At 44.0% G+C, this 12,533-nt stretch overlaps 1 protein-coding gene across 2 annotated transcripts in view; it reads left to right on the top strand.

The window, feature by feature from the left end:
• Positions 1-12,533, top strand: part of CYFIP1 (cytoplasmic FMR1 interacting protein 1) — a 133,954-nt gene that overhangs the window by 67,173 nt on the left and 54,248 nt on the right. For both annotated transcript variants that reach the window (XM_084634969.1, XM_084634968.1), the window contains exons 20-22: positions 1,570-1,678; positions 2,297-2,416; positions 5,630-5,829. In XM_084634969.1, coding sequence (XP_084491095.1) covers positions 1,570-1,678; positions 2,297-2,416; positions 5,630-5,829 — 429 coding nt within the window. The remainder of the gene's footprint in view (positions 1-1,569; positions 1,679-2,296; positions 2,417-5,629; positions 5,830-12,533) is intronic.

Raw genomic sequence — 12,533 nt, 5'->3', positions numbered from 1 at the left:
GAACAAATCATGTCAAACCAACCTGATACCCTTTCAAAAGAAAGCTAACAAGCCTTGTGGATGGGTGAAGCTGTAGATGTGGTATATTTTGAGTTTAATAAGGCTTTTGATACTGTTTCACATGACCTCATAAACAAACTAGGGAAATAAAATCTAGATGGAGCTACTACAAGGTGAGTCCATAACTGGTTGGAAAATCATTCCCAGAGAGTAGTTATCAGTGGTTCACAGTCAAGCTGGAAGGGCATATCGAGTGGGGTCCCACAGGGATAAGTTCTGGGTCCGGCTCTCCTCAGTATCTTCACCAATGATTTAGATAATGGCATAGAGAAAACACTTATAAAGTTTGTGGACGATACCAAGCTGGGAGGGGTTACAGGTGCTTTGGCAAATAGGATTAAAATTCAAAATGATCTGGACAAACTGGAGAAATGGCCTGAAGCAAATTCAATAAGGACAAATGCAAAGTACTCCACTTAGGAAGGAACAATCAGTTGTACACATACAAAATGGGAAATGACCGCCTAGGAAGGAGTACTGAAGAAAGGGATTTGTGTGTCAGTGGATCACACACTGCTGACTCATATTTCATTTAACACTATTGCAAAAAAAAAAAAAAAAAAGGCAAACATAATTCTGGGATATATTAGCAAGAGTGTTGTAAGCAATGTGAGAAGTAATTCTTCCGCTCTACTCTGCGCTGATTAGGCCTCAACTGGAGTATTGTCCAGTTTTGGGTGTCACATTTCAGGAAAGATGTGGACAAATTGGAGAAAGTCCAGAGAAGAGCAACAAAAATGATTAAAGGTCTAGAAAACATGACCTATGAGGGAAGATTGGGGAAAAAAACTGGGTTTGTTTAGTCTGGAGAGGAGAAGACTGAGAGGGGGACATAACTGTTTTCAAGTACATAAGAGATTGTTACAAAGAGGAGGGAGAAAAATTGTTCCCCTTAACCCTTTGAGGATAGGACAAGAAGCAATGGGCTTAAACTGAAGCAAGGACAGGTTAGATTGGACATTAGGAAAAACTTCCTAATTGTCAGGGTAGGTAAGCACTGGAATAAATTGCATACAGAGGTTGTGGAATCTCCATACTGGAGATTTTAAAGAGCAGGTTAGACAAACACCTGCCATGGATAGTCTAGATCAGGGGTTCCCAAACTTCGTTCACTGCTTGTTCAGGGTAAGCCCCTGGCAGGCCGCGAGACGCTTTGTTTACCTGAGCGTCCGCAGGTACTGCCACTCACAGCTCCCAGTGGCCGCTCTTCGCCGTTCCTGGCCAATGGGAGCTGCGGGAAGCGGTGGTCGCTGGGAGCTGCGAACAGCTGTACCTATGGACGCTCAGGTAAACAAAGCGTCTTGCAGCCTGCCAGGGGCTTACCCTGAACAAGCTGCGAACCAAGTTTGGGAACCCCTGGTCTAGATAATACTTAGTCCTGCCATGAGTGCAGGGGACTGGACTAGATGACCTCTCTAGGTCCCTTCCAGTCCTACGATTCTATGATTCTTTGATTTTTGCAGTAGTTTCCTGTGTAATGTACAGTAACCTCTTTTTTCCTCATAATAGTTTGCTTCTGGATAAACGGTTACGCTCCGAATGCAAGAATCAGGGGGCAACAATTCACTTACCACCTTCCAACCGCTATGAGACACTGCTGAAACAGAGACATGTCCAGGTGAGTAAAACTGATGCTACGGTATCGTATTTGAATTCCTTGCTTTTTTCCCCTCTTCCTCCACCACTCATGTTTTTTAATACTGTTGATGTACCTAGTGCTTATTCCTCACCTGAGGGCATAGTATTCCGTTTCTGTTGTCATCCTATCCACACAGCTTGACTGTGACCATCTGAGACAGAACATTATCATTTCAAGCAGCAGATGACCTCTAAAGCTGCAAAGATCCTGTTTTAATGCAAATATTTATAGTTTTTAAAAGTTCAGAAATATGGCACGTGGTGGAATTGTCTTCCTAAACCGAATAATTTTTCAGTCTTCTAAAGTTTATCATCAAGTCTTCTTTGGAAACATATTCATAATTAGCTCAGTGTTTGATTAGATTTTGATGCACCACCCATAGTATTTTTTGCGTGAGAATGTGGGATGGGGTAGCTTGTGTACACAACATACGTGTTCATATCTATTATCTGTATGTTATATGTATGTCTGAATATAATATACACATGCAGGTCTTCATTTTATCTGTTAATTAAGAAAAATTGGTTTTCTTACCTAATCAAGATTAGTCTCATGCCATTTTGTCTGATACATTTTTGGGGGGTTGTTTTTGTTTAGCTTCTTGGTAGGTCAATAGATCTGAACCGCCTAATCACTCAGCGGATTTCCGCAGCCATGTATAAGTCAATGGAACTGGCAATTGGTCGATTTGAAAGTGAAGACTTGACTTCCATTGTTGTAAGTATTGTTGCTGAAGCTGACCTACAGGGTTTTCTTTAGAAGTGTGGTCCTAATGCTACACTATTACTTGCTTGTTGGGTCTGGGAATGGCTTAAGCAGCTCTGCAAAACTAGTGACATATCTCAGGCCTTGTCTATATTCAGAGCTGCAGCCATGTTTTTCAGCCTTATGATATACAACAGGGGAGGGCAAACTATGGCCCGCGGGCTGGATCCGGCCTGTCAAGGCTTTCAATCCAGCCCGCGGGATTCCCAGCCCTGTGGCGCAGCAGGGCTAAGGCAGCCTGTCCTGGCCCTGCGCCGCTCCTGGAAGCAGCAGCACCACGTCCCTGCGGACCCTGGGGGGGCAGAGGACTCAGTGCCTGCAGGTACCACCTCCTGCAGCTCCCATTGGCTGGGAACAGGGAACAGCGGCCAATGGGAGCTTCAGGGGTGGTACCCGCAGGAGAGGGCAGTGTGTGGTGGAGCTGCCTGACCCACCCCACCCCCAGGAGCCACTGCCAGACATGCTGGCCACTTCCATGAGCGGCACGGGGCCAGGGCAGGCCAGGAGCCTCCCTTAGCCCTGCTACACGCTGCTGCCACCCCAGAGCTCCTCAAGGTAAGTGGCGCTGAGCCCACTCCTTGAACCCCTCCTGTATCCCGCACTCCAACCCCCTGCTCTGAGCCCCTTGAGCCCCTTGCTACACCCCTCCTGCACCCCAACCTCCTGCCCTGAGCCCCCTGCCACACCCCCTCCTGTACCCCAACCCCCTGCCCTGAGCCCCTTCCTGCACACCTCACTCCCTCCCACACCCCGCACTCCCGTCCACACCCCAAACCCCTACTCCAGCCCTACATTCATGGTCATGCATACAATTTTCCCACCCAGATGTGGCCCTCAGGCCAAAAAGTTTGCCTACCCTTGATGTACAAAGAAAGCCTGAAAGATTTCTACAAAATACAAAATAAAACTGTTTTCTTTTTTACCTAAGAAATAGGAAATTTTCTTTGGTTTTGTTGGAATATTTCTTGGGTTTCTCCTGATATGCCAGGAACTCTCACATATGTTATCGAAGGGGCGGGAGTGTTGTCGGACTAACAAAGATATTTGCTTTGTCCCAAAGATGAGTTAAATAGGTGTAAACAGAAAAAAACGTAAGCAGACCAGCTGAAAATCTCTTTTCCTCCGTTGTTCAGCATTCATTCTTTCCTCTCTCATGCTGCTTCATTAGTATTCCTGACAAATGAGATCATGAGATGCCTGGGCAGGCTAACATGGTGCACTCTCTTGTGTTACAGTGGTGTTTGAGACTGTCTAGTTCATTTTCCTGTGCTTGGGGACTGGGAGCACTCCATATGCAGCAAGCTTGGGAAGAGTGAAGGGGGAGACCCCACCTTTTCCCTTCTTGAAGTTGTCCTGGTCAGCTCATGAGCAGCATTAATTGGTGTTGGAAGAAGCTCTGTTTTGCTTTGCTGGGCCAGAAGAAAATTTCTCTCAGTGCAGGGCCTTGAGAGCAATGGAAGTAAAAGGCAGGCTGCACGATATGCTTGGAAATTGACCTGGGGCTGCGGGGCAACCGGGAGACGAGGTTTTCTAATTATTTGCATTTGAAATAGCAACTTTTATATGATCAGCTGTTCTGCATTCGATATGTAATTGCAGACCAAAACCAAATAATCCAGGGTCTGAGTCTAGCATACAGTCTCATTAGACGCATGAAGTGGAATAGCTGTCTCTTTCACTAGACACCCTGGCTCTGTAGAGTTGCCAATAGGCAAAACTTGTTTTTGTCAGTAAAGTAATCAGATCTGACTTGCTGCCTGTGGACATGGAGAGTGTCAGTTTAGTTAGTTTCCTGATTAAAATGTTAATGGACAAACTCTATTTCCAAAGCTCCACTGACGGGCAAGAAGACTTATGCTAGGTCTCACCATAATCTTACATCCTTAGTTTAACCTGGGGGAGAAGGAGAAAAATACTCTGGACACTTCAGTTCTTGCTTTGCAAGTTTAATATGCAACATCTTCAGCTGGAATACTATGTTCAGTTCTGTTCACCCTTTATCAAAAAAGATACAGTAGGCAGAGGGGTTTCAGAGCTACACAACAATGAAAATGATGAAACATGGAGAGACTTGCATACAAGAAAAGAGTGAAAAGTCTAAGATTGTTTAGTTCAAAGAAGAGGCATAAAAAGAGGGGGCAGAACAGAGACATACAGAATAATTGTATAGAGGTGCCTTGTGCATATGCATTATTGATACAGCACTTGTCTGTATGAACAATTATTTTGTGGTAAACTGGGAAGAAAATCTACCGTGCATTAGCCTGCTACCTGCTAAGTTTTCGTGTGGACCCTGCTGCTGCACTCTAAAAGTTCAAAGCAGTGTAGATCGAAGCACACTTGGAAACTTTTAATGCATTGGCAGCACAGTCCACGCAAACACTTAATGGGTGGCCGGCTAGTGCAGGGTAGATTTACACCCCAGCTTGCTGCACATTAAGTATTTATGTAGACATGTCCACAGTCTTCAATTACATATCACTTCCTTTCCCCCCACCCCTTTCTTCCGATTTGCCTCATTCAGTGCAGCGGATGGAGCAGCTCTGGGGATGAATCAGGGTTGTAGAACTCCAGCCTCATTTGCTGTAGACGTTGAAAGGTGTGCAGGAATGAGGCAGGGGATTGCAGGAGAGTCCAAGGACAGTCTCATGGCTAAGGCAGTTGAATGTTGCCCCGGAAACCTGGATTCTATCCCTGTCTCTGCCACAGCATTTCCTATGTGATGCTGGGCAAGTCACTTTAATCAGACTTTTTACTGATGGTCATTAGTTGTGTGTTCCTCAATTTCTGTGTGCCCAACTTAAAGCTGGGGCGGGGCCTGAATTTCAGAAGTGTGACTGAAGTCATTGGGAGTGGTGTCTGAATATATAAAGTGCTGTACATAATGCTAAGTGCTCTGAAAAATCAAGTCCTGGGTGTCTCAACTGGGGCACCCAAAGTTAATATAAATTTATTACCTTCATCTCTCTGTTCCTCAGATCCCCATTTTACTGATGGGAAAAATATCATCCCTTCTCCTCACTGGGGTTTCTGAAGCTGGATTAATGTTTGTGAATTACTCAGATGCTATAGTAATGAGCACCATAGTACAGCTTATAAGGAAATTTGATAATTCTCCTCATGTTTCTTCCCCCCACCCACCCTTCTTGTTTTAAATGTTCCCAGGAGCTCGATGGCTTGGTAGAGATAAATAAAATGACACACAAGCTACTGAGCAGATACATGACCTTGGACAGCTTTGATGCCATGTTCAGAGAAGCCAATCACAATGTGTCGGCTCCCTATGGAAGAATCACTCTTCATGTCTTCTGGGAGCTCAACTATGATTTCCTTCCAAACTATTGCTACAATGGGTCCACTAACAGGTTAGCATGGCAGCCTTTTGAATAATTGTCTTTGCATGCGTAGTTTGTTGTATCAGCAGGATGAAATGTACAGTAGATTCTGTTTACCTGGTATAAGTGAGGGCTGCCAACTGTCCATATTTTGGCAGTATTTTTAAAAATACAATTTCTTATTTAAAAAAAATCAACTAATTGACTCCCAATGGGTAAATTGGTTTCCCTTTTTTTAAATTACCTTATATACTCGATCATAAGCCGGTTTGTTTATAAGCTGACTCCCACAAGATGGATAAGTAAAAATGGAAAATTTTTATGACCCATTCATAAGATGACCCTATAATTCAGGAGTCAGCAAACTTTGGCTCCCAGGCAATCAGGGTAAGCCATTGCTGGGCCGAGATGGTTTGTTTACCTCGAGCGTCCACAGGCACAGAGGTAAAACTAAGTAAACAAAGTGTCCTGGCATGCCAGCTGCTTACCCTGACAGGCTGGGACAGCAACTGGTGGGGACATTTTTTTGCGGGGGGAGAAGCTGGGGGTCAGGGGAGTAACCCCTGTGACCATGACCCCACCCCTAGCCCGGGACCCCCACAATCTCCCCATCCCATCCCTTCCCACCTTATCTGGAGAGGGCCAGGGGAGGATGTCTCTGGCCTGGCTGGAGCTGCTCCGGCAGGCGGGACAGTGTGGATGCAGCCTGCTCTGGCGGGCCATACCGGGCTGCGCGGCCCCAGCATGTTCCGGCGGGCCAGGCGGCATTGCCACAGCCTGCTCTGGGGGGTGGGGCCAAGCGGCGCGGCTGCAGCCTGCCAGCCCCGGAGCTGCAGCTGCTTCGGAGACTGGGGGGACAGCAGCGTGGCCAGAAGCAGAGACTCTGGCCCCGCCTTGTCCCTTCTGGCTCTGCTGGCTCTCCTTGCTCCCTCTGTTGCGGGGATAGGCTATGTCCCACCTCTCCCTCTCTATACCCTATACCCCTTCATAAGCCGACCCCCTTCTCTGATGCTTCCCTTTTTTACTAAAAAAAATTCGGCTTATGAACGAGTATATACGGTAGTTTGTACAAAACTTGAACTTTTATGATTATTTATAGTCAGAGGAAGAATTATATACAAATGAAGATTGTAACAGCTTATCTGTGCCATAATATCTTTCATAACAAATGTTGGTGAATCCTGTCTCTGTCGTCCTCATGTTATTCCTCTGTTTTTAAATGTTCAGAATAGTTCGTGTAGCATACAAATGTACATGTGTAAGAAAGAAAAGTGATTCACACTACTTATCCATTCATACATTTGACAGTGCTAGTATGTGTCCACAATAGGAGAAAAGCCAAACTTAACCTGAGCTGCCAAATTCTGTGAAATTTTAATGATCTATCTGCAGTATGCTGTAAAATAAAGAATATCTGAAAATAGTTCAAGATACATGTTAGGAGGAAATTTTCATAAACAAAATCATGTAGTAAAACATTTTACAGCAATAAGTAATGGAAGCAAAATTATATCCCTTGATTCTATGATAATGCAAAGAAGAGAGGATGAATTACTGGTTTGAGACAGAGTTCAGTGGTTGTGTGTAGCCAAGTATCTTTGTACATGTGTCGTCACTCTCTTCTGCACCTTGGCAGTTCTGGTTACACTGTTCCTATTGATTGTATTACTGACCCCCTCTTTTGTCATTGAGGGCAAGTGCCTTTTCAAAGTTGACCACAGTACAATGGATTCAAGTGTAAATGCACTTTTTTTAAATCACAAAGGTTATTAATATAGCAATGCAGAATTCCCAGCCGTTAAAATTGAGTGGATTTTGCAAGTAAGCCATAATTCATATCCCTCAATCTTTTTGTTTTCCCCCCCGTGAGAGGTTAGTGGCATTTTTGCATACCTGTGTATTCTGATCCAGGGCTTCTCTTGCTTACATAGCTGACATGTTCACAAATATATACTGTAATTTCCTGCTGCCATGGCAGATTTGTTCCATGTCTTCCATTCCTGCTTTTCAAGATACAGAATGGTAGAGATGTTAGGGCAGAATATAAAATACAGAATGCTTGATTAGTTGAGGACACTCTAAAGGGAGAAGAGTTTGGTGGGTTTTTTTTTTTTTTTTGACTTGCGTGGCATTTAATTTCTTTTCAGTTCGTGGTTAGAGTACAGTTACCTTCAGGAGTAAAATACAATGAGAAACCTCCTGACTGTGAAATGATATTGAGTTACTCGGCAGTGGGGAGAAGTAGAACAGCATGATTTCACCTTCCACTCTCCCCAGAGAGCTTCCTCTGTTCTTCCCTTTCAAGAATACTTGTATTTTGGGTCAAAGTTTCTGGCTGTGCAGAAAGGAACAAGGTCCTTTTTGTTCTGGAGGTATTAACTAAACAGTTTTTATTGCTCGAGTCTTCCTATGGAGAATACCTGGCTGTATTTCTTATGAATAATTGCATATGATTAATTCTTGTCAAAATTCTCAAATTCAGCCCCAGACTCGTTCAATATGATGAGGTATTTTAGGAATAACTGGAATATAGTTACCTGGAAAAACACTGTATAGTCCAACTTTGACTTTCCTAAATTCTGAAAGCTTCACCAATGAAAGAAATTAAACATCTATTAAATGTATTTAGTCTGTGTTCAGTCATCAGCTCGGAGGCTGCATGTGCTATACTCCACTAAAAATGTTTAGGAAGTTAATGTGGAATCACTGAGGAAATCTAATTGGGTTCTGTGGTACGGCTGCTTATTTATATAAAAGTGTGTACACAAATCGGGTTAGGCTGAGCTCCAGCCTAGCAGGATAATTAATTTGAAAGATGATAAAGTGAGGGAGATCTTAGATAACATCTGTCCTAGTCATCCAGCTTGATTGATTTCATTATTGTGCACAGAATTGCTCTGATATATGCAGAAAGCTTTAAGCATGTGTGATCACATAGTTATGTGCTTTTTTGAATTGTGTGCACGTACACAGAATTGATCCAGTTAATTTTTTTCTCCCAGGACTCTGTGGTATCTTGTAGTTCTTAACATGTTCGTACACATACAGACATGATTGCCATTAAAGTGCAAAGTACAAACTGGAATATAATGGTATATTATCAATTTGTCACACTTTAGTCACACAAATTATTACAAGTAAGCCCAATGATTAAGTTTTCAATTTATTATGTGTATTTGACAGCTCTGTGTGCGTAGGCAGTTTCATTCTTCCCCTTCCATAGACTATTTCCTGTGTGAAGGCTACACACAAATGTCAGAGGAAAGAAAAACATTTATTTTTTAAAAAAGTAATTGTAAAACTACAAAAATTAGTGAGGCAGGGGGGTCTGAGGGCAGGTGTAGAACGTGTAATTTTTTTCAGATGAATTAGTCTCTCTCTATTTAATCTTTAGTTATTCTTTAATGTAAATGCTTAACAATAAAATTAATTTGTGCGTAGCATGTCTTGGAGCTCTTCCCCCATTCCCTCAGAACACTGGATAATTTTTTTTTAAATTACTGTATTTGTTAAAGGTTTTCAGGCATTTACAAAGGCTTCAGTCTCGAGGGCACAAAAGTTTAAGTTGTTTCTGTAGAAGTATTACAGCAAACTGCATGTTGAAGTACCTGACTATCTGTAATTATTTTACATTTGATAATGCACTGAGATTAAACAATAGGATGGACTGCTATTAAAAGATTTAGAGATTTACTAATTGCAGCTGCTGGTTTTCAGAATTTTAGTCACATGAGTTTGTTAACCTCCCGTACATGCAAGTCCAAGCAGAGGCTGCAGCCTTGGTTATTGGTGGAAATGTAGGCTTTGAAACGTGTGGCAACATCTCAACTCCACTAGTCCTGTTGTTCAAGTTAGTCATGAGATCCAGGGGATTTTTAATTTACCTATATTAGAGTGCAAGAGAAACGGGACTGACTATGATGAAGGCTACATTTTAGTCACGGATATTTTTAGAAAAAGTCACAGGCAGTAAACAAAAATTCACGGCCCATGACCTGTCCATGACTTTTACTATATACCCCTGACTAAAACTTGGAGGGGGAGGGGGCTGCCCAGGGGTGCTGCAGGTGCTGGGGATGGATGGCGGTGCACAGCCTGGGCCCCCCACTGGTGCTGTGGGGGGCATGGGTGGTGGTGCACAGCCCAGGACCCCTTCTGGGGGTGGAGGGCTGGGGAGCTAGCAGGCTTCCTACCTGGCTGTGCGTCTCCCGCCTTTCCCCCAGCAGCAGCAGGGTGGTGGGAAGGGGCAGGGGGTTGGGGCATGGGATGGGGTGAGGCAGGCTCTGGGCGATGCTTACCTGGGGGACTCCCCGGGAGTGGTGACATCCCCCTTGCTCAGCGCTAGGCAGAGACGTAGCCAAGCAGCTCTGTGCACTGCCTCCACCCGGATCACCAGGAGTCGCGGACAATGGGAGCTGCAGGGGGGTGTCTGCAGGGGGGTGTCTGCGTGACGTGTGTGATCCAATGAAACACTGCAGCTTGTACAAAATAGTTTGTCACCATTGGCATGTAGAATTTGGCTTCCAAATTCTTTCGCACAATCCGCTGCAGTAATCATTTTTGAGGTTTTTTGTTTACTTTGGACACTCATCTTACAGTAATTGCATGTGTCTTCTGGTAGGCAGTCAATTGAGATCACTACACTACAAAACCTCCCAAATGTCCATATCTACCAATCAGTGAGTTCAGCCGTGAGTGTGATTTGCTGCTATAAAGTGTCAGTCAAAAAATTCTGTCAAGTGCCTCACCTTTCTTTTTATTTTTATTAAAATATGCTTATAGTTGCACCAGGTAGAGGGGGCAGTTTCCTGTACAATGTCCCCTCCCCAGGCAGCTGCAAAGGGAGGGGGACAGGAAGCGAGTGGGGAGGAGGGGTGCAGAGCTAGGTGCAGCCAGAGGAGATACCCAAGAGCAGCCCTGCTTGAAGAGAGTAAGTCCTGTCCCTCCCCAGCCCAGCTGGAGCTAGGAGCGTCCTGCAGCAGGAGGAGACACCCGGAGGTGGGTCTGGTCTTCCCACTCGCACCACCACCAGAGAGGTTGTGCAGGGGAGGGACAGGACTTGTCCACCCCCAGCCCAGCTGGAGCTAGGATCCTCCTTTGCTGGAGTGCTCCTAGGAACGCGGGGACGTCAGTTTTCACTGAGTAATTGGTAGGGCCCTATCTATGAGGTACATCATATCGGCTACTTAATCTCCTCTTTTATGCTGGCCCAACATAAGAAGAGGAGAGGAAGGCTAAGAGGTTCCCTCCATTAGATACGGGCCACTTCTTCTCTGCTAATGTTAGTCCCTTCCGCTGCTGTTCTTTTCCTGCCCTCATTCCTGGCATCAGACTTCTGCAGTTCAGTGGAAGGAGAAATTCTCCAGAAGGTTTAACACACGCCCTTAGCCCCAGGGAGGCTATCTGTCATTTTGCCATTTATACTTTGAAACTACTATTGTGCCAATGTCAATAAACTTTGTTTATGTAATGATATTTGTATCTTCCCCTTTACTATCTTAATCAGCGAAGTTAGCAGTGTAAATGAAGGACATGTGGAGTAAGTTCTTTGTCCTTTCTGGAGTTTATTTTAAAAAAAAATCAAATGTTTAATAAAACCCAAATATTTTCAAAACAAACTAAATTGCTAAAATGTTTTTACTATAAAAAGATTGATTAGGGGGTTCAGTATGGCAATACCACTGCATCTGTTTAGTCAAAAGTTGGCATGCTGTTTGCTGTGCTGCCCTCACTGTGTACAGCGGCACAAGTGAACACAGTTTAATAGAAAAGCTCCTATTTAATTGACATGTTTGCTGAGATTTGAGGTCAGCTGTTGCAGGGTTCAGTTACTAATATATTCTGCAGTGATTGGTTATTTAATCGTGCTACTTGTGCCTATTTATTGTTCCATCCACTCTCCAGCTTTGTATTTGACTTCAGATGGGTCCTGTTTTGAGTTGCTCTGTGTTCAGCCCAATTCTAATTATATAGTAGTAACAACACCTATTTTATATGGCACTTTTCATCAGTAGATCTCAAAGTGCTTCACAGTCTTTAATGAATGTATCCTTGTAACCCCACTGGGAGGTAGGGAAGTGCTGTTATTCCCATTTTATAGTCGGGGAAGTGAAGCACAGAGGCTAAGTGACTTGCCCAAGGTCATACGGACGTTTGTGGTGGAGCAGAGAAATGAACCCAGGTCTTCCAAGTCCTAGGCTAGTGTCTTGACCGCTTGACCTTAAACGATCAGTATACCCCTACAGGGAACAAAATCTAGGTTTCATGTAGGTCTAAAAATAAAATGCACATAACTTTTTTCACTTTAAATATTGCATTCAAAGCATGATTCTTTAGCTTTGGTATGCTAACTTACAGGAACAGACTAAGACCCTGATCCTTATGTTCAGGCAATCTCACTGGTCGGACTGGGACCTGACAGATTTTTGCAGTGACTGTATACTTGACTGTCTAAGGATTGGTCTACAGTTAAAAGTTACATTGGTATAGCTGCAGTAGTCAGAGGCGTGAAAAGAACATGGACATAGCTATGTTAGTAAAATCCCGGCATAGATTCAGCTAAGTCGACATGAGAGGGCTTCTGTCCACATAGCTACCATTGTTCGGGGAAACAGTGTTCCCATACTGACAAAAACCCCTCCAGACTAGATCTACGCTAGAGGGCTATGTCAATATATCTTTGCTAGCATAGGCTCCATAGGGTAGACATAACCTTAGCGTATAGCCTTCAGTTC

Source organism: Lepidochelys olivacea, assembly GCF_965140295.1.
Source record: "Lepidochelys olivacea isolate rLepOli2 genome assembly, chromosome: 1".
NCBI classification, from domain to species: Eukaryota; Metazoa; Chordata; order Testudines; family Cheloniidae; genus Lepidochelys; species Lepidochelys olivacea.
This window is presented reverse-complemented; position numbering and strand designations above follow the sequence as displayed.